Raw genomic sequence first — 22,768 nt, 5'->3', positions numbered from 1 at the left:
ACCCTCTCGCCCCTCTGCTCTCCCAGTGAGCCCCTGCACTTCAGCCGTAAGGGAGCTGTCCCATCCAGCAGAGCACCTGTCTTAGGGGTAGCAGCTGCTGATTGGAGGACCACTGACTCACTTCCTCCCCTGCTAGTGCAGAGGTGCTTCTGAACTGGAGCAGAAACTCTCCCCACCCCTCCATCCCCTACCCCACTCTGCTCCCAGAGAGAAGCTGAGAAGATGAACTCAAAGAGGGCAAGCAGGTCTCACCAATACTATGTCCCACACTTTCTTCCCCCAAAATCCATCTCACAAGAGCCCCAGAATCAGGAAGCTGAAATTTCCCACAAGGGAAACGACCCACTATGAACAGAAGTGCTGGGGTTTCATTTCTTCCCTTGCACTTTAAAGCCCCGTTGCTCAGAAACCCTGTTCTCCTTGTCTACTGACCACGTAGTCCTCTCCCAGGACCCTCAGGCCTCCAAACTTCTTGGTCATCTACCCTAAGGACCACCCAGAAAACTGCTACATCTCTGAATGGATCTTGTCTTTCCTTGCCTCTCTCTCTCATACAAGGTCCATTCTCTAACTATAGCACAAACCACCACAGAGGCATTGCTTTAAAACTTCAGAAGGCTTCCCGTTGCCCTGAGAACAAAACCCACTCTCCCTACCACAATCTGAAGAGCTCTAAGTGACCCAGCCTGGCTACCACCTCTCATCTCATTTCCTCTCCTTCCCCTTCTGTACCAGGCTCCAGCCACAGTGACCTTCTAGTTCTTCAAACCCCACAAGCATTCTCCTGCCTCAGGGCCTTTGTGCTTGCTGTTTTCTCTTTCTGGAACACTCTTCCCTCTTTACCCGGTGGGCTTAGCCTAAATTTTCCAATTTGTAGCCTAAAACCTCCTCAAAAATGGGACGCCTGGGTGCCTCAGTAGTTGAGTATCTGCCTTTGGCTCAGGTTGTGATCTCAGGGTCCTGGGATAGAGTCCTGCATCGGGCTCCCTGCAGGGAGCCTGCTTCTCCCTCTGCCTGTGTCTCTGCCTCTCTCTCTGTCTTTCATGAATAAATAAATAAAATCTTTAGGGGAAAAAAAAAAAACCTCCTCAAAAAGATCTTCCTTCCTGACCACTTACCCTATCATATCACCCTGTCTTCTAATACATAGTTACTGTTTATTGTGTGTCTCCCTGTTTTTTCCAACTTTGCCCTCGACTCTTACAGTGCCATCAGGCCGGGGATCTGGTCTTGTCAGAGGTTGCTGCCATGGTGCCAAGAATGTAAGAGACACTCAAAAAACATTTGTTGGTTGAAAGCCTCTGTGACTGGATGGAGGAGGGGATGTTGGGAAAGGGCTGGGGAACAGAGCGAAGGCCTGGGAGAGAGGCAGGAGAGAGGAGTTGGAGGAAGGCCTGTGGGGGTAAGGGGATAAAGGGGATCCTCTGCCCACCTTCAGAGTTGGACATCTTTCTCTCTCACCCTCTCTACAGATCGTTGTCCATCTTATCTGCTTAACTTTCAGGTGTTTCTGAGAAGCCTCAAATCAATGGATTTTCATCACAGTTACCCAGGGAGATTTGATGCACCTGGCTTGTCAAACATCTGGTAGTAAACCGGCAGCTCCTGATTCCACAGTGTTCCATGGTATATGAGTGAAGATCCAAATGAAGAAAAACAAGATCCTTGGCCTGGAGACATTTTTGGATGTCTTTGGGGAAGATAAAACAAGTTCTGGAGAACATTTTCCTGTAAAGAGGAATACAGGATAGCACTTATGATGGTCAAAGGAAAATCTTATTTTCTGTTTCCCTTAAGCACCGGCCAGCTCAGTATATAAACCCAGAGCTAAGTTCCACACACTATATGATGTCTGTGTAGACCATCAAAGTAACTTCTGGTTTTAGAATGAGTCTTCCTATACAAGCCTTTTCTCCAGCACTCTCTAACACACGAGTTTCATTTCCAAGTTTCTGAGTGAAGGGAGCTTAAAAGCACTGGTTGGTCACACTGCCTGGGCTGGAGTATTTCCAGATCAGATTGTAGAGCGGTGGTTCTCCGGCCTCCACAGGCATCAGCATCACCCAAGAGACCTGCTGAATTGCAAATAGGGCTCTGACCCCAGTTTTCTGAGGGCGAGGGTGGTTTTCATAACTTCCCCTGGTGCTGCCACTGCTGCTCCTGGTTGGGGGCCAGTCTCTTGACTCCCACACTGGCCCCTGGAGATGAGGGTCACCGCCAAGCAGAGGGCAGCGAGGGCGTGGAATGGGGGTGTCCCCTCCCCGGCCCAGCTGGGCCCTGGCTCCCCACAGCCCTTGGTGACTGGCACACAGAGCCCGTCACCGGGCTGCTGCTGCCCTCGAGGTGGTGAATCCCTCTAAGAAAACCAGCAGCTCCTGGGCTGTGGGGCTGGCCTGGCACAGAGGCTGGAATCTTCCTGTCCCTGGAGCACCTGGTCGCAGCGAGGTGTGGGGGAGGCGGGCGAGCCCCAGGGGACCCGGCCACCTGGAGGCCCTGGTCACTGGACAAGCTCGGACAGCTCCCCGCGCTCGGGGTCCTTATCTACACAGCGGAGCGGTGGGTGTGGATTGAGAGACCTCATGCTTGCAAAGTGTTCAGCGGGGGCCTGGCACACAGTAAATAAATGTTAGCTCTTATTATTTGCTGAATTATATGAATTTACTGTTTTTGTAGGTCAAAACGGTAGGACATTGGCAATTACATATGGTTCATCCTAACACATTGTTGATTCAATTTTGAAACAACACAAGCTTTATCCTTCCTCTCTCGGTATCCTGAGATTGCAAGGTTAGCTTTAGAAATGAACTATTTTAACCACTAACTTGGTGACCAGAATTTTCCTTTCTCAATACTATGCAACCAAAAAATGGTAATATGACTGGGAGCAGTGTTTGGTGTAAACCAGTAACTATCCTGTTCATTCTAACAACCTCCGAGTTATGACTGAGTGCCTCTTTTGATTAATAAAACACCCCCTCCCCCCAAAAAACACCATCCCTTTAGGTCTTGAAGATTGGACTTTAGTATAGATGGCTAAAAAAAAAAAAAGTAGTGTTGCTAAAACATCTTAAATTATTGAAGAGTCTACAGTCTTCATTTTACAGATGAGGAAACGGAGGTGCGCAGAAGGGGAAGCGAGCCCTGGAGCTGGTTGGGTTAGGAGAGCACCTTTGCCGGTGTGTGTCCTGCCACACCCCCCAGAACAAAGTTTGCCTCCGGGTAGGCCTGCTTCTCAGGGGACCTGCAGGCTCTAGCACTGGGGCTCCAGCCAGCAGTGCCACTACTAGGAATCCCCGTCGCCCCTGCCCAGGTGACAAGGACAGCTTGGTGGCTTCAGACGTGACTCATGGCTGGAGTGGAGGGAGTTAGCAGAGGCTTAGCACAGCTTCCCAGGGAGATTTTTTTCTGGTGCCACAACTCCCAACACCCCTTATTTAGAATGATTATGTCAGTGGACCAAACAATCAGCCCCTCTGGGGTTGCTCAGCACTGGAGTTCAGGGAACGGAGATGTGCTCAGGAGCCCTCAGATGACAGCAGTTTGTCATGAGGAGTTGTGAGTCCAAGAACTGAGGCTGAGAGGAAAGCCAGGCCCCAGACCCTGACGTCTGGAATGGAGGTGCTCCCACCCCCCACCCCCGGAAGTTCTGAGCGCGGCCTGTGTTCTCTCAACAAGTGGAGGTTTTAGTCTCTGCCACCAATGGTCCCCCAGTACTCACCCAAGCTTCTTTCCTGTCTTCCAGCTTCTGCTCCTGCCACCCAACTGGGCCACACACAGTGCTTGTCTGGGGACAGAGTATCTCACAGAGGTCAGAGCAGCTCATGTGCCTCTAAGCTCAGGTGGGTAACATGTCCTCAACAGGTCTACCAGGGGCTTTATTCAGGTCCTTTTTTTTTTTTTTTTTTTTTAATTCAGGTCTTTAGGAACAACTTCGTGGGTTAACATCTAGGTTCCTCTTGTCCATCCCTATCTAGAACATGTGGGACATGGGGTGGCAGACAAGCTGGGTCAAGCAGATTGGGTTCAAGTCTTAGCTCTGAGCTCTGGGGTGTGAGCCTGAGTGAGCTGCTTTAGGGCTCAAAGCCTCAGTCTCTTAACATAGGCCTGAGGTTCCTGATGCTAGATTAGAGATGTTTCTAAGCCCACAGGCACAGAGCAGGTGTTTAATACATGACAGCTCTTATCTTTAGGCTCCGGGGTGGAAAGGGATTACCCTTCCCCCACACAGGTTCCTGGCCTGCCAGGGGCCTTATCATTATTTCTGGTGACGCTGCCAGGAGACCTGCTGGCTGGGCTCCTGTGGTCATCACTGCTGCCACTCAGAATGGAAGAGGAAGCTGAGAGCTCTGAAGCTAGGAGGGGGCAGTCATTTGGAAACGATGGTCACATCCCTAGAAGGAACAGTCCTCAGATTGAATAGTTTTTCTGTGTTTTTTCTGGATCCAAAATGCATCCTATGGAGGCTGAGCAGCCTTGGGGTAAGGGGTGCTTTCTGCTCCAGAGATCTGGTCATCACAGCCAGAGGGGCACTTCCACAACAGACAAGGGGAAAGGGGAGGAGTCCTGTCTGGAGTAAGCATGGGACAAGTGGCTATCACTTCCCAGCCTGCAGATACCCACCTCAAGCACTATTCCTGCCAACTGCAGCAAGGCCTATCAAACCCCAAATCAGGCCTGATCTCTGGATATCTTCAAAAACCCCAAGATCTGGGCCCACAGGCTCATAAAACAATAACTGCCAGAGCTAAATGGCAGCCATTGACCCCGGAGGCTGCCTTTGTGGGTGGAGAACATGGAGACGGGTAGGAACAACACAGTCTGTGATCTCAAGGAGTTCAGAGCCCCAGAGGCTAATTAGATCATCTCAGAGATAACAATGCACAGAAGAGTGAGAAAGACCAGAGGTTTAAGAGGATGAGCTACAAAAAGCTAACAGGAGGTAGGGCTACCCTTTTAGTCTGGGAGTGGAATGGAAAGTGCATCAAGAAAAGCCTCCCAGAGAATGTACATATAAAGTCGGCCTCAAAGGTGCACTGGCTTGTTTTCCCATAATGAAGACACTTTAATTTTTATGATTATAATGACAATACACAGAAATTCCAAGCAACAGAAAATGGCATAAAATTTTTAAATAATGCAAAATTCCATCCCTATAGGCAATCATGGATATCAATTCAATCAACATCCTTCCCATATAATTTTGTATAAATGTAGACCATATATGTAATTCTATAACCTACTTTTTTCACTTAAAAATGTTTTCCTTGTCAATGAATATAGCTATGTATCATCTCCAATGACTGTATAATATCCAATTGTATTACGTACCATAATTCATTTAATCTCTTCCTGCTGTACACTGAGATTGATTTCAATTTTTACAACTGTAAACAATGCTAAGAGGGGCACCTCTACACAGTCATCTTCACGGACTTGGTTTCTAGACATGTCTATGGGTATCCCCAGTGAATGTTCTGACACGTTCGCCAGTGCCCTCCATCTCTATCTACTTCCACTCCCATTCAGATAGGTGTAATTCTGAGACTGAAGAGAGGGATGGGAGCAGAGACAGGGTGCATGAGGTACACAGCCCAACATTAATGAAAGCCTCCTTAGGCCACACAGAAGTGACAAAGGAAAGAGCATGTCTGGAGGCAGCTTCTGTGAGGTGTTGGCACTGTTGTGTGAAACACTAGGAGATAAAAAGGAAAGGTGAACTGGATGGAGCCTCTTGCAGGAGGCTGTGAATGCCAGTGGTACAATCTGCAGTTGGGAGATCATTCCACATTTATCTGTTCAGGACCTATTTTGAGCCCAAATCTTTGATGGGACCATAGAGTCACAAAGACGTACCACTTCAGAGAGTTGACTATTTGGCAGAGAATGCCATCATCAACCACACATCTGGTGTCACCAGGCACTGGCAGATGGCGTACGTACCAGCCCCACAGCCAGAAGACACGGATGAGCTCTTACCCATTTCTAGCTCTCAGCTCAGGCCCAACTCTCCCCAAGCATGGAGCAGAAAATCTCAGCCAGAGTCTCCAAAGATAAAATGTTCATCCAAATGTATGCCAACTGCAGCAAAGTCTATCCTTTGCTGCAGGAGGGATCAGTATCTTCCCCTTCCCTCCCGTTCCCGTAGGCTGCTGTGGGGAAAATCCCACCACCTTGGTCCTGATGCACCTCAAATCCACAGTTTCCAGTCCCATATGGGCCCTAGGCATGCTCAGCAGTGGACACTCTCTCCATCACCATACTCTCTCCTCATCCAGTTCCCAGTCCCACCCTCAGCAGATTTATCAACTCCCCATTTTTACACTTTGAGCTGCAAAGGCATTCTTTATTTTCTTTAGGGTTCCCAGCTACATGTGCATTCAGAATGCAAGTCTTTTTATTTTTTAAAGATTTTATTTATGAGAGAGAGAGAGAGAGAGAGAGAGAGAGAGAGAGAGGCAGAGACACAGGCAGAGGGAGAAGCAGGCTCCATGCAGGGAGCCCAATGCGGTACTCGATCCCGGGACTCCAGAATCAAGCCCTGGGCCGAAGGCAGGCACCAAACCGCTGAGCCACCCAGGGATCCCCCACTGACCCACATTTTAATAAAATAAAGGCTCCTTTCACTCTGTTTCTCTCCCACCTTTCAGCACGGGCTTCCCTTCCCAGAGGAGCCTCTGACACAACAGGACATGGGCAGCACCTTTTAAACTCACTGTCCACTCCCATCTGCTCCTCACCTACTCGGCCTCCTGTGTTACCTGTGTCAGGAGGGCTTCACTGTCTACCCCAGAACCCGAGCCAGAAACCTGCAGGCCAGGCTAGCTACTGCCCTTCCCTCAGGCCTCTCATCACCTCAATGACCAGATGCCTGTGGTTGCATGTGCACCTCCCGGGCCTCTCCTGGGAGCTCCAGGACCATTCCTTCTGCCCCCCTCAGCCCCCTCCGGCTGGTTGGGAAGGGCCTGGCTGCTCACTTTGCCTGTCTCACACCTTCGAATGGATCTAAATCACAAATGTGACCATGTTACTTCCTGCTGAGGTCCCTTCACCGGCTCTCCACACTTCTGGATGATGTTCAAAGTGCCTCACAAGTTGTACAGATGGTAGGATCTGCCTCCTGCTCATCACTCTGCAGGCTGTCCACTGACTTGACTCTGGCACACGGAGCCACTTGCATTTCCCTAGATGTGCCTACCTCCCACTGTTGGGAGGCAGCAAAGCAGAATGGCCCCAGAAGGAGCAAATACCTCTTCACCTTTAAGAGCAAATACCTCTTCTCCCTTGCCTTCACCCAGGGCAAGCATCCTCTTCTCTACATATTTCTTCTTGAGTCCCCAGGTAGGACTCCTTCTTTCGTACCACTGTGCAGGCCTTCGGCTCAGCATTCATCGCCTGCTGCTGGCCTCCTCAATTTCCACATCTGCAAGCTCTGTACAGAAATGCACAGGCCCGGTCAGCCTCGGATGCTGGAGGCTGAAGAGGAAGTTCTGAAACCAGAAGAGTCCATCCCAAGGAAAAAATAAAAAAACAAAAAACAAACAAACAAAAAAAAAAAAACAAACTTGCATCAAGATGATCATTGTATGGAACATAACAAAGCAAGGAGAAAGTTTTAAAATTAAGTTTCTCTGGAGAAGAGACAGATATGGAAAAGGGAGACTAGGATAAACCCAATTGGACTAGAGTGGAAGTATCCGTGTGAATTCATGATTTTTAATATCTAATTCTTTTAAGTCATCTCTCTTTCTCTCTGTTGCTATATAGATCTTTATCCTTCCTTATTTTCTTGTCTGGCTGCCAAGAGCCTAGAAGCAATGACGCTGCAGGAGAAATGAGCACTCTCCGGACCCATATCTTGGGTTTCTTTCTTTCTTTTTTTTTAAAGATTTTATTTATTTATTCATGAGAGACAGAGACAGGGAGAGAGAGAGGCAGAGACACAGGCAGAGGGAGAAGGAGGCTCCATGCAGGGAGCCCAACGTGGGACTCGATCCTGGGTCTCCAGGATTGGATCACACCCTGGGCTAAAGGCAGCGCTAAACCGCTGAGCCCACGGGGTATGTCCTCTTTTCTTTTTTAAAAAGATATTATTTATTCATGAGAGACACAGAGAGGCAGAGACATAAGTAGAGGGAGAAACAGTCTCCCTGCAGGGAGCCTGATGCAGGACTCGATCCCACCGGGATCACTCCCTGATGCCAAAGGCAGAAGCTCAACCATTGAGCTACACAGGTGCCCAGATCTTGGTTTCTTTCTTTCTTTTATTTTTTCTTTTTCTTTTTTTCCAGATCTTGGTTTCTCAATACAATTCTCTACTATAAGAAATCAAGACTCCATGGAGAAATGGCCGATTCCAGGGCTGGGGCAAGGAAGACACAAGAGAAGCTCGAAACATTATGCCAGAAAATAACAAAAAAGTGTTCAAAAATGGAGACAGGTTAAAAAGATACAGGACTCTCCCAGCAATCTGGGATGATTTGAGAATCAAAGTAAATCAAAGCAGTGGCTTGCAATTTGAAGTAAAATAGGAATCCATTCATCCATACTGATAAACAAGTATATTATTAAGTAAGGGAGAAAGGATGCCTTTCTTTGGTAGGGTGCCAACCAGTAAATGCAGATTATGGGGTTAGAAAAGCACAATGGAAGAGAACAAGGTATTTACATGATCTCAAAGTATCAACTCACAAATTCCTTGTTAATTACAAAGGGGAAAATAGTAACAGTGATCAGAGTTGACTGCAGCATTAGCAGGACCAACTGACATGATATGCGAACTTAAAATGCACGGAGGAAAAAAATAAAATAAAATGCATGGAGGATGTTACTTCTGTGATGTTCCCAATTGCAAAACCCTAATCTAGTCATCAGGCCAATCCAAATTGAGGAATATTCTACAAATATTTTTCGAAAATGCAAAGGTAATGAATGGCAACGAACCAAAGGCTGGGAAGTTCTGGATCAACAGAGACCCCTGTAATCCTGTGTAACTAAATGTAACACATGATCTTGCACCAGGAAAAAGAGAATTGCTATAAAGGAAATTATTGGGACAACTGACAAAATTTAAGTATGGACCTTGAGTTATATAACAGTATTATTTCAGTGTCAAACTTGATTTCAGTAACCGTACTTATGGTTTTAAGTTATGAGAGAGTGTCCTTGTACTTAAGGAAATGTATACTACAGATTTTGGGATAAAAGGGCACAATGTCTGCAACTTTTCTCAAATGCTTCAGAAAATACAATATGTAAGCATAGATAAGTCAAAAAGCAAATAAGGTAAAATGTAAAACTTGGTGAATTTGGGTAAAGGATATATGGGAGTTTTTTTTTTTTTTTAAGATTTTATTTATTTATTCATGAGAGACCACAGAGAGAGAGAGGCAGAGACATAGGCAGAGAGAGAAGCAGGCTCCCTGTAGGGAGCATGATGCGGGGACTTGATCCTTGGACCTGGGATCTGCCCTGAGCCGAAGGCAGACACTCAACCGCTGAGCCACCCAGGCGTCCCTATGGAAGTTCTTTGTGATATCCTGTAACTTTTCTGTAGGACTGAAATTCTATTAAAATTTAAAATTTACCAAACAACCAAGAATCCAACAACGAGGGATGAGTCAGAATTATGGAACAGTCACTCTGTGGAAGCTTTAAAATTACATAGCCTTATAAATAAATAAAGTGTGTGAAGATATACAACAATATAGAAGAAATGCTCATAACATACATAGTGCTGAATGATAAAAGCAGGATACAAAGTATTCTGTGTATATTATGACAACTATGCAAAAACAAACACGTAAGGACTGGAAGGTTAAATCAAGGGTGGTAATGAGGACACTGGAGGGTAGGAAGAGCCGGATTTTTTTCCCCAAAAATCAACCCGTTGAAAAAGATACTTGCCAGCACTGCACCCCCCACATCCCTGCCCCCACCAGGCTGGTGTGCTGGAAATCAGTGTTGTTTACTGCATTCTCTTGCCTCAAGCTGCACCCCTCCCAAACCTTAACCACCCACCAAAGAGAACTAACAAAGTAGGTATGAAGCACCCTCAGAAAGGGGAGTCTCGGGCTGGAGGAGGGGAGGCAGGAGTGGCAAGGTTCCATGGCAGGCAGTCTGCCAACCCCACGCCACAGAGCAGCTTTCACAGTCCACTCTGACCAGCCAGTTTCAGCAGCTGTGGACACAGCTGAGGGGAAGCCCAGCAACAGCGCATCTGAGACTTGAGCCTCCCTGGCCAGGCCGGGACAGAGACCCCTTTGAATGTCCTTGGACTGTGTGGACAACACTTGGGGCCTCGTTTAGCATGCTATGTCCTGGGCATAGGCAGTAAAGCTTCCTGGAACCTCAAACAGTTTAGGAACTCCTGGGTGGCCTTATCTAAAGCGGAGTGCTTGGCTCTGCTGCAGTGCGGATAAAGTGTTAAGTCCATATCAGCCCCTTCACACTTTTAACATCAGTCTACTGAGGACATGGGCAAAAAGAAGTTTAGAGCACATTGACTGCTCTCAGAGGGCAAGATTCAGAGAGCCCTGGGCAGCCAAGGGAAACAGAGTAGGAATAAAAGAGAGTCGGCCTCCTGTGCAGGAGAATCCATTTGACCCTCTTACTGTAAGAGATGTCTTTACAACTCCTTCCCTAAAAAAGTAGGAATAAGAATTAAACAGACTAAGAGACCCTCCGAGTAGGTAGCTGAGGTAGACAGAAAAAAAGAAATTCTAGTTCCATAGGGAAACAGCAGCAAAAGCTTGTAAACTCCTGTAGAGAGAAACTTCCTCAACTTGGGCAATTTCTTCGTTCATAGTATTCCAGATCTGCTTCCCAACAGTTTCCCAGCCTAAAGCAAAAAGCAAGACCATTCTGAGGCATGTGACCTGATTTTAAAATATTTTATTACATAATCTTTTCATGGCACCATCAGGAGTAACAGAAAACGTTATTCCCAGTTCCTAACCACATCCTGAAAAATATACATTTGTATTTATATATTTATATCAATACTCCACCCCTATCCCCTAACTCCACCACCTAGTGTAGGTCTTTTGCTTAAAGCAAGAAACTATTCTCTCAGGTAAGAAAATATATATGGAAGCTAAATGAAGTAATGGTTAGAATAGGGACAGGGGTTGTGGGGGCAGGGAGGAAGGGGTAAAGTCCAGGCTAGGCAGGATGCATCACTGGAGTCCAGCAGAGGTGGAGGACAGTGTATAAAAAGGCAGCGTCAGGCAGGTGGATTCTGGTGTCCTTGGTCCATTAGGAGATGGCCTTTGCCTCAGGAAGGAAGGCTTCCCAGTACTTTGCCAGCTGCAAAGAAGTGGGGACAGTAAGCAAGTGCCCCCACCTAGTGGCAGAGCCTGAGCCTGGGAGGGGAGCAAGCACAGTGCCATGCATGGCACTCCCTCAGATGCCTGAGCCACCTCAAGGGAGGCTGGAGCTGAGGCAAGCTGAGGAAATGGCTAGGCTGAGTGGACCTTGGGACAGACTGGCCAGCAAGCCACACTGCCCTGACCTGTCTCTAGACTAAGAGGAAGCATCAAGTTCAAGGGAAATCACTAAAGATACTCCTGGTTCTGCCCTGGAGGGAGTACCCCTGTGGGGGCCACAGCTTTGCCCAGCTCAGTTAGCTCCTCACAATGGGGCCCACTGTTCACCACACTGCCTGGTGCCTCAGCCTTTAGAGGGTTAGGTGGAGTTTGTCCTTTAAAACTAATTTCTTATAGGATTCGGGCAATCCTGCTTAGCAAAAGACCCTACTAGATGTTCCATGTTAGAGCAACAGGGCCAGCCTAGCCCATCCCATTACCAAAGCCCAAAGTAGGCAGCAGGCCTCTGGATCAGGCACAGAGGATGAAAGTCATGTATAACTTACATACCTGCTGCTGTGAATACAGGAGTGTCTCAAGGTACTTGATCACATGGTTTTTGAAGTCCTTGGATTTCTCTTTCTATAGGAGACAGGATTCTAGAGTGATCATCCAGACAGTTACTCCTACCCTCTTGATCAGATGGTGGTGTTTATTGCTGACTGAGGCCAAACACAGCCCCAGAAACTACAGCCAGTAGTTGGAATAGCTATAACTTCCAGCCAAACAGCTTCTGCAAGGCCCTGCAAAGCTTTCTTCATGGTGGGTGGTGGGGGGTCAGAGGGGGGAAGGGGGGTGGAGGAAGAGAAGAGAGAGGAAAGAGGACCAGAGGACAAAGGACAGCTGCAAGCTTTGTTCTGTGTCTAGCTGCTCTGGTCTAGCAACACGTACAGGACAGCTACCTTGCCTCAGAACACAAACGTGAACACACATAGAAGGCGTTATTGGTTCACAACAACTACGAAGTCACCAGCACTTCCGTCTGTCTCCTGACTCAATAGACTTGAACAAAACCAACACCACCACTAAACCAGGCACTGCACACTTGTGAGAAAATAGGATGTTCTATCTCACCTCAAACCGTATCACTTCTTTTCGGACCACAGTTGAAATCCTTTCAAAGTCCCTTTCATACTGAGTCACCCGAGACTCCCACTGGGAAGAAAAGGGGAAAGACAGGATCACTTAATACTACAGTATCATTACTGAGTCTTTCCCTCTGGACAGCAATTCTACACATGAGACCTCAATTGGTCATTATGTCTGTTTCTCTCTCTGGGTAAGATTAGAAACCATATGGGATTCAGTGTGTAAGGCCATCTGGCTGGAAAAGAGATGCTGTGTGCCCCAGGCCAGGCCTGGTCTCTAAGGAAGTTCTGGCACTCCAAAGCCTCTGGTTTAGGTACCCACCAGCAGAGCTGGGAGTTCCAGAGAACTGAATTTAGTTCTCACCAGTGGGGCATATCTGAGTCACCTTGGAGTTTTTCTAAGACCCACCCAGGACCCCTCTTGAAGAGATTCTTATCTGACAAGTCTGGGTGGAATGGGAAAAGGGAAAAAGTGTCAGGCCTTCAGGCAAGCCTGGACTCTTCTGAGGCTTCCTCAGCAGCCACTGTCCTTTAGGCTCAAATAGCTCTCTTGCCTGCTGTGGGGTTTCAAGCATCTGGGTGGGATGGGACCTAGGCTCACTGGGGAGTCAGAATACCCCCACTCATCTGCCTTGGGGGGCCTCACCTCTAAGATCTCGTCCTTGGCCTGCTGCAGTTTGTCAGGCTTGTTGGCCCAAAGCAGCCGAGCCTCAGCCTCCCGCTTCTTCTGCAGTGTAGCTTGAGCATCCTGCCAGCGCTGCCATGTCTTCATGCGCTGATCGAAGGCAGCCTGTAAGGGTGGGGGGTTGGGGAAGAGCACAACCAGCCCTTCAGGAGCTCCACTGGCTCCAGCCTGAAGGAGGGGGTAAGGGTAGAAGGGCTGGCTCTCTCCAATAGCTGTGCTAGAGAAGGACCAAGCAAGGACAGGTTCTGCAGCCACATGTTAGTGCCCAGCTGGAAGCTTAACATAAAACAGCACAAGCTTGGCTAAGACTCCTTTCCAAGCCTCCAGTAGGCCAGTGCCATGCTGCTTCATGCGACTCCCAAGGCTGGATGGCTGGGAGCACAGTAGGTGACCTGATGCCAATGCCCAGCACTATGGCTCCCAAACTGCCTCTCTCAGATGAGTCCATGGGTCTACACACTTTTCCTGAACTCCTGCCATATGCCAGGAACTAAGGATATACTGGGGTATGAAACACGTGGTTCTGCTTTTTAATGGAGCTTATAATCTAATAGAAACCACTGACATTATATTAATAATTATCAATTAATAATTAGACATACACAGAATACAGAGAAAACAAGCAGGGGACCTATAACATCGTAACATAATTGGAGACCTACCTCAGCCTGGGAGATATACAAGGTAAGGTCAATCTAAGGAAGCAACCCTATTATTATATATGCCCAATAGTATACGGGTTAGTTTAACAGATCTTTAAATGAATGCTTGTAGCTACCAGGGGACACACAGCTTCCATCTCATCTATACACTCAACTGCTGCAGGCTATTTAGGTTCACAGGCCCACTGCTGGTTTTCCCTGTTTCCAGTCCCTTGATCACATTTCCAGAGGATAGCTGTTGGCCTATCCACACCATGTACCACCTCCACTGGCTTAATAGGCTTCAAGAGGCAGCCTGGATGAGAGGTCTGTGTGTGGGGCCAGACTCCTAGCCCTGTTCCATTTGCTCTCCTTCACTATGGGAAGTTCCCTGGATGTTTCCTAGGTCTCCATAGTGCCAAAGTTTGAAACTTGAGGAGTGAATGCCACTAAATTCACCTTTCCTGGCATTGACTGTCACTTGTGCTCACTTGTAATTTCTTAGCAGCTCAATGTCAAAGGATGGGTAAAGGGTAACCATATCCATGTAAGACTCAAGCCTAAACCTCTGGGTTAAGAGCAGTGCAGCTCCAGGTTCAGGGAAAAGCAAAAGAGAAATATTTGTTCATCTCCTCTATACCACTGCCAGCTCATGATTATGAGGAGGGCAGGTGAAGAGTCTGAGAAAATTCCCAGCTTGAAGTTCTGCACAGACATGCTGCCCCAGCCTCTGCATGGAGCTCTAGGCTGGGCCTCTCTCCCCACTGTCCACAGGGGCTCACCCAGCCTAGGAGGTCACAACCTAGAGCTGTGCTCTCCTGAGACTCCAAACAATGCCCCCTCTGAAAGCTCCCCAGAGAGGGCCCTGAGGTGGTGCTCCGTCTTTGTAGTCTGACCAGATCTAGGAATTCCAAAGCAGGTTATTTTTCCAGCCTCTTATCACTCTGGGGTGAGCAGGAGAGGGCAATGAACAACCTCACAGGCTATACTGAGCAACTCTACCATGGAGGAAACGAGAGCCCTGGGAGCAGCTCGGTTCTTGACAACACGGGAGCTCCCTAGTGGGGGAGATGCTGGAGACGAGGAGTGAGGGTGGCTCTGCTCTAACTCAGAGGCTCATTCTGGTCCCAAGCTGGTTCCGTGTAAGGCCCTTATAAGACAGGTGCCAGGATCTCTCGTGGCTCTTTCTCTATCTCAGGGAGGCCATGCAAGAGCTAATACCACTGCCCAAGGGAGCTTCCCTGGCTGCTCTAAAAGGTCATAGGAAACCAGGCTGCCCTGGTTACCAGGAGAAGAGGTAGGCTGCGGTGTTACCAGTGTGGTCAGCACAGCACACAAAGGACTCTGGTGACAAGCTCTCTCTACCCCCTGGCCACACTCCTCCATGCAATGCCAAGCCGGTTCCGTGTAATTACCTGACTGCCCACAACAGAGGGACAAGTGAAGCCAGTACCAGGGCAAAGCTGCTGCTTACTGTTAAGGAGGCAAAGACCAAAGGACTGAGGAAGTCACTGCTCCAGGGAGCCAAGACAGCAGGCCTATCATAAACCTTGTTTGATGAAAGGAGCACTGTCCAGCTTCAATAATAATGAGGGGCCTACTTGGATATTCAAGAATAGTCTTTTCTCTAAATGCATTTGAAAAACTGACTGTAGGCCTCAAAATGACTCAGTAACTAGCTAACAGTTAAATGGATTTTTTGGTTCATAAGATACCGTCTCTCTTGAGAGTAGAAGAAAGTTACACCTATTTTCAGCTATAATGGATGGAAGCTTCTTGGAGAGGGGAAAAGCAAAAGAAAGACAAATTAAATCAAGGACGGGGGGAGAAAGAGGAAAGGAAACAGAGGCTTACACGGACTATGGCCAGGAGACGAATGTAGTCACTGAGGAGCTCAGCAAGGAGGAAGAAGTCATTGTTGGCCTGTTCCTGGTGGAGCTGCTCAATTTTTTCTTCCACCTCAGCCAGCTGGGAGAGTGCCCGTGACAATGCTGTGTTGTCCTCAGAGCTCCCAAGCATGGCTAGACTCTTTGCAAACTGGGCTGTGTTCAGCGCTAGCTCTGGAAGAAGACAGCAGAGGCCTCTGATCTCAAGGAAAAGGGACAAGTCAGCTGGCACCACATGGCATGCCTTAGCAAACCTGCCTCTGTGTATCTAACAGGGGACTCTGCAACCCAGTCACTTATACCATGGCTGTACGTAAAGAATGAGGGGAGTGCAGTGTGGTCACACGAGCAGGGAGAGGCACCTGCTGGCCTAAGTTTCACTAGGTTGAGGCCTACCTGGAGGAAGCAGTTCCAATATTCCTGAGAACTAGGGGCCAGTTAATACCAACAGGCCATATGATTTTAATTTTCATGTTAAAGCTCATTGGTTTGTTTATTTATTTATTTTTAATTTTTATTTTTTTTAAAGCTCATTGTTAAAGTCTGTGCACACTGCCTACTCTTACATCTTCTAGAGCAGGACAAGCTTTTTCTGTGAAGGGCCAGATGATTTAAGCTTTGAGGACCACATCTGGTCTCATTTTCTCTTTTTTCACTCATCCCTTTAAAAATGGAAAAACCATTCCTAACTTGTAGCAGTAGGTCAGGGCCTGATGTGGCCCATGGACTAGGCCATATCTTGCCAAGTCTTACATTGCCTTCATTCTAACTGTTCTCTGCCTGTTCGGATTTCTGTTTATTGCCATGTTTAAGGCAGAGCATTCAAACTTGGCAAATTTTACTAGCTCTTAGGCCAAGGTGAGGAGACATACATGGTTTCCCTGAATTTATGTATTGCCAATTTGACCATGTAGCTAAAATGTGTGACATCACTTCAGATATAAGCCACCAATTCAAACCACATCAGCTTAATAAGTCCATGTTCCAGGTAGAAAAAGTCAATGCTTACAGTGACTGAGGCAGGAGGTGCAGGGCATACTTTTTTGATGAGAACATCAAGGACTAGGTGGGCTGAGAATTTCAACTTGAATGGCTGATAAACTTGGGAACAGGATGCCCTCCCATCTCCAGCTCAATGGAGACATCAATTTCCCCCAGCTCCAAGTGTATTTCCGACGTTGTTACCTTTCCTATGGTTGACTAGAGTTTCTACAACAGCATGCAGTTTTCGTAAGCGCTGCTCTTCACACTCTACTTCCTGGAGCTTCTCCTCAAACCACTGAAACACACAAGCCCAGATCTTTAATGGAGGGGACTCATATAGGTGTATAGCACAGCATTTCCTTAGCAGTTTTTTTAAAAAGGGACCGAATTATCTTTAAAGGAAAGTCTCTGAGAAATTCAGGATCCTCAGGGCTTCTCACCCATAAGATTGATGGGGCAGGGGAAGGTGGGAGGGATGGGGCAGGGGAAGGTGAGAGGAATTGGGCTACTCACAATGTCTGATTCATTCATCTTGATGGTCATTTTACTGACTGCATCTGTGGCTTTGTTGAACATCTTGAGGAGACCAGCGCCACTCAATGTCTGGGTACCAACGGCGCGTGGCAGCTATAAGACCAAGAAGGCGGGATGGCATGTTATCTGCTGCCCCTATTTTAGGTTCAGAAGAATTAGTATCCATCAGATGGCATGCCCAAAACTTGCCAAACAAATTATTTGAACTGTAAATTGTTGTTTTCAAAGGAGTTAGACATATCTGTAACTAGCACACACAGAAAAAAAAAACAAATTAAAAGGGCTATGTTACAAATAATTCTATGTTACCTACAGAATTAGGAAAATGTTCAGCTTTTGATACAGTATGCAGAAAGACAGGAGAGTAAGATTGTTATGTGGTCTGGTGACCTTGTGTTGAGACTGTCTGCCATCCCAGGCACAAACTGCTTAAATATCAAACATGCTTTTGTTAAAAGATCCTTTGGATCAATATACTCTGGACAAAACTGGATGAAGGGTCTTGAGAAGCTTTGAAGCTGTGCTGTGATTCCATTTGGATTTTTCTCAGTGAACAAAGGACTAAGGACAGGAGTGTTATTTATTCAGATTGAGGGAATTTTTAGGGATGACCTTATTAAGCCAAGCATGTCAAACATTTAAGAACAATTTAGTTGGTTCAGCCCTACCACAACTTTCCTAGGGTATGGAAAGGATCTGAAAGAATCTATAGTAAATATAGTATATACCATACTAAAAATTAGATTTTAGTGCTCAGGGCTGTTAGGGCAATAGTTTTCACTTGGGGTACATTTGTTCCCTAGGGGACATTTGGCCATTGCTACGGATGATTTTGGTCATTAAAACTGGGGAGGGGATGCTATTGGAGTCTAGTGAATAGAGGCCAGGGATGCTGCTACACCTATAATGCACAGACCAGCTCTTTAGAACGAAGAATGATCCAGCCCAAAGTATCAACAGTGCTGTTGTAGACAAATTCTGTTTTAGGGGTTATAACATGGGGATGAGGGGCCAAAAAAGCAAAAATATATATAGAAATCCCAGAGGAGGAATGAAAAGATTTTTGCATTAAGCAAAGAAATTTTTTTTTTTTTTTAAGATTTTATTTATTTATTCTTGAGAGATAGAAGGAGAGACAGAGCCAGAGACACAGGCAGAGACAGAGCCAGAGACACAGGCAGAGGGAGAAGCAGGCTCCATGCACCGGGAGCCCGACGTGGGATTCGATCCCAGGTCTCCAGGATCACGCCCTGGGCCAAAGGCAGGCGCCAAACCGCTGCGCCACCCAGGGATCCCAAGCAAAGAAATTTTAATTAAAAAAATTTCATTTGGTGGGGGGAATTCGATATACTTAGTACCATTTTCTTCATTAGAGTAATGCATATCATATGCAAATTAAATAAAAATTTAAAAGTAAAAACAAAATGAAAAAACAAATACACAATGATAGCCCCACCTTGTCACTATTTCTAGTTTTCTTTCATATGAGATACATTATTTCATTCCAGTGTTTGTTTTCCATCCTTAATGACTAACATGTTCCCATAGCTCTATATACATGCTGTTTCAAGTTTCACTTTTTATAATTTCTTTTAAAGTAAGCTCTACACACAATGTAGAGCTCGAACTCACACTAGAACTCAAGATCCTGAGATCAAGAGTCACATGCTTCACCAACTAAGCCAGCCAGGCACTCCACGTAATTTTTTTAATATATATTTTCAATGAATATATATAAACATTTCTGTATGCTTTCTGTTAATGATGAGAATAAAGTATATGTTGTATTGATATATTTCACTTACTTCTTCAATTTTTAGCAACTGGGCCATCTCCCAACTTTTCACAATTATGAAAAGACTATGCATAGCCTGTAAAAAAGATGGTCTAGGGATCCCTGGGTGGCGCAGCCGTTTGGCGCCTGCCTTTGGCCCAGGGCGCGATCCTGGAGACCCAGGATCGAATCACGCGTCAGGCTCCCGGTGCGTGGAGCCTGCTTCTCCCTCTGCCTGTGCCTCTGCCTCTCTCTCTCTCTGTGTGTGTGACTATCATAAATTAAAAAAAAAAAAAAAAGATGGTCTATTTGAATCAACACTTTCACTACATGGCAGTTCTGTGGTCTGTGGTAAGTGGTTTTGAACCAACGCCTCTCAGCTCCTGGCACAAAATAAGCATTCAATTTGAGCCTAATAGTAACCTATGAAAGACATGCAAAGGACTTGCCAAGTAGATCATTGTGTTGTTCCAGTAAGACAAAACTAGGCTGCAGTTTGACCTTTAAAACCAGTTGCTTTCAATTATAGGCAGAACTTTTTATTTCAAAGGCTGAAAAATACCTGTCATTCTTGAGGGCTTAAAAATTAGCATATAGTCTTGTATTAAGCCAAATGCATGTAAAGTGCTCAAATGTTTGTTGAATGAACTAGTTTCATTTCACTAGAGGCAGATATAAATTATGCAATTCAGTTTGTATAATACTAACCTCTTCTTTTTCCAAGAACTCCCGGACATCAGGGTCCTGTAACATGGTAGGATGATTCACAATCCTTTGAAGGTACCTACAGGGTATTAACAGTTATCTGGTTAGTCAACCTGGCCTCACAAGGTTTGGGGTGTTATACAGTGTTGGCAAGGGTACATCTTTCATTACTTTAAGATGTCCTCAGATAAGGCACTTGAATGTGACTCTGCTTTTAAACACATTGAAATTCATACTCTTCACATATTTCTAAAAAGGGAAGAAACATAACTGCTCAGAAAGAGACCTCAGAGCCAGTCATATATGATTGTCAAAGGGAATATCCTTAACTGCTCACTCGGGATGAGGAAAGAAAAGATGGTCTGTTCTTAAGGTGGGAAGATCAGAGACTTAGGAAATGTTGGAGAGCTTACAGAAGTGTGAGTCTTTAATTCAGTTGACTCTCATCTCTACTAACTCCAGTGAATGTTTCATAATTAAGTCTCAATTTCAGGTTCTTACCTGTTTTCCTGTTCTTATATCATTCAGGAAAATGGTTATATGGCACTTACCTTTCTAGAGCAGCCCTCCGTTTTTCAAGAAATTCTGCAGAAGAAGAATCTTCCTTCCCAACTTTTACTTTTGTCATTCCTGGAGTGGAATTTAAAAAGTAAAAATAACTTTAAATCACTGTGAATTAAAAACAAACAAACACCTGTAGAAAAGCCCACAGAAGGAAAGGCAATGAGAACAGCATTACAAAAAATAACCAAAGGCCACTTCTACACTTTTATGTTATGAGGTGCACGAACAAAAGGTTCTTCACATGAGAGTCATATTTTGAACTAGACGCAAAGTGTTGAAGGTTCTAAACTCTGAGACTTGCAGAACATTATACATTTTCTAAAAGAGGGCCACAGGACTCTGAGTATAGATTAATAAACATCAATTGATGGCAATGGGAATGTTCCTTGGCTCCCTCGGGCCCCCATCTTACTTAGAACATTTCAGTCTGGAGGAAACAGGAATCATTTAAGACTCCTGATACCAATACAAACATGAACACAACACAACACAACACAACACACACACACACACACACACACACACCCATACACACAGAGCTGTGAAAGCTCAAAGCAGAGCTTCCTACTGCACCTGAAGGAAGAATACATGTCAAAACATGCTATTTCTCTAGACCTTATGTGATTTATAGGAAAATGCTGGAACTATCTCTTTCCTGACCATAAGATTCCACACTTTTAATAATAGTCTCTTGGGACATCTGGGTGGCTCAGCGGTTGAGCATCTGCCTTTGGCTCAGCGTGTGATCCTGGGATGCGGGATCGAGTCCCCACATCAGGCTCCCTGCATGGAACCTGCTTCTCCCTCTGCCTGTGTCTCTGCTTCTCTCTCTCTCTCTCTGTGTCTCTCGTGAATAAATAAATAAAATCTGGTTTAAACAAAAATCTTTTTCTTTTTTTTTTTTTTTTTTTTTTTAAGATTTTATTTATTCATGATAGACATAGAGAGAAAGAGAGAGGCAGAGACACAGGCAGAGGGAGAAGCAGGCTCCATGCCGGGAGCCCGACATGGGACTCCATCCTGGGACTCCAGGATCGCAACCTGGGCCAAAGGCATGCGCCAAACCGCTGAGCCACCCAGGGATACATAAACAAAAATGCTTTAAAAAATAGTAGTCTCTTATACTAATTAGAAATTATACTACAGAAGGAATGCAAAGGAAAAAAATCCAAGAAGAATTAAAGACCACATAGCTTACCTATTATGCTTTTCTCAGGTGGAGGAGGGACAATAAAGCCATTCTGAGAATGTTTCTCCGAAAGCTTCTCATAAAGACCCAGAAAGTCACTAAATCTTCTTTTCACGGCAAACTGTTTACTCCTGAACATTGGTAAGCTCGTCTTGGGGACAGAAAAAACACAAGGCAATTTCATTTCAAATAGAAGATGAGTATAGATCTTTAAAGTCATCTGGCTTAAGTGAAAGGAATCTACTTCCTAGATCCCTGTCCTTTAGCTACCCAGCAAACAACTTTCTTCAAAGCTGAGATTCTTAAACCTTCTGAACTACAGTCCCCCTTCTGGCTGTCTGGAAGTCTACAGAGCCCTTCTCAGAATAAGGATTTTAAATGCATAACATAAAATGTATAGGATTATAAAGGCAACTAACTAAATTGAAATCCAGTTCCACATCCAGGTTAGGAACCCTTCCTCTAAAGGAAACTGATGTTGAAATCTAGTTTAAAGTGGAAATCTATGGTCACCTGTAACTATTTCATCTTGCACTGCTTAATTAAGGGTATCAGTTCCTGGAATTAAAGCAGTGAAACTAAAGACAGACTAAAGGGGGAGGATTAAGTGAAATGTCCACAATGTAGACATTTTAGCTTCTAAGGTGTCACTGAATCTGGAACTCACAGGTGGCAGGCCAACAAATAGCAGTGAGACAATAAATATGAAGGAGACTTCTAGTAAAGAAAGATTAGGCCTACATCATGATGACAGACCATTTAATACTCACCAGGCAGGCAAAATTTAAGGAGGCTGTCCTTGCCAATTGTTGGCAAAGAAGTATATCAAAGGATAATTTTTTATATGCCAATGGGAGTATAAATTGGTACAAGGGCTTTGAAAAAATTTGTATTCCACAAACAAAAACAAAAGTTCGTATTCCCTTTCCTCAACATTTGCCCTATCTATGACCCAAGGGACTACTTCTGGGTATATACTCTAGAGATACTCTTCTATGTGTATACTAGGAGACATGTGCAAGAAAGGTCATGGTTCATAATTACAAAAACTGGAAACATGCCAAATATTCACAACAGGAAAACGGAGAAATATATTATGCTATAATCACACAATGGACTAACTACAGCTACACACAACATGGATGGGTCTGAGAAACAATGCTAGTAAAGAAAGCACTATTTTCAGCACGATGCCGTTTTTATGAAACTTAAGAACAAAGCAAAACAGTATTTTGTTTAAAGATACATATGTGAAGACTCTTTATAAAGGAAATGAGAGACTCAGGAGAGTGGCTGCCCTTAAGGTGTGAGGGAGGGGATATGACAGGGAGAAACACGCAGGTAGATTCAATGGT

The 22,768-nt window shown here is 45.6% G+C and overlaps 1 protein-coding gene across 2 annotated transcripts in view; it reads right to left on the bottom strand.

The window, feature by feature from the left end:
• Positions 1-9,327: 9,327 nt before the first annotated feature.
• Positions 9,328-22,768, bottom strand: part of SNX1 (sorting nexin 1) — a 38,768-nt gene continuing 25,327 nt past the window's right edge. The window contains exons 6-15 of one of the 2 annotated variants that reach the window (XM_026004927.2): positions 21,423-21,564; positions 20,212-20,290; positions 19,664-19,739; positions 17,161-17,274; positions 16,849-16,942; positions 15,632-15,837; positions 13,098-13,241; positions 12,438-12,518; positions 11,874-11,945; positions 9,328-10,837 (exon numbers count right to left, since the gene is read on the bottom strand). In XM_026004927.2, the coding sequence (XP_025860712.1) occupies positions 10,799-10,837; positions 11,874-11,945; positions 12,438-12,518; positions 13,098-13,241; positions 15,632-15,837; positions 16,849-16,942; positions 17,161-17,274; positions 19,664-19,739; positions 20,212-20,290; positions 21,423-21,564 (1,047 nt within the window). In that variant the 3' untranslated portion in view covers positions 9,328-10,798. Of the gene's footprint in view, positions 10,838-10,875; positions 11,305-11,873; positions 11,946-12,437; positions 12,519-13,097; positions 13,242-15,631; positions 15,838-16,848; positions 16,943-17,160; positions 17,275-19,663; positions 19,740-20,211; positions 20,291-21,422; positions 21,565-22,768 lie in introns of those variants that run through there. The other variant, XM_026004856.2, reaches the window with a different exon arrangement.

This window comes from Vulpes vulpes, chromosome 15 (genome assembly GCF_048418805.1).
Source record: "Vulpes vulpes isolate BD-2025 chromosome 15, VulVul3, whole genome shotgun sequence".
Taxonomy (NCBI): Eukaryota; Metazoa; Chordata; class Mammalia; order Carnivora; family Canidae; genus Vulpes; species Vulpes vulpes.
This window is presented reverse-complemented; position numbering and strand designations above follow the sequence as displayed.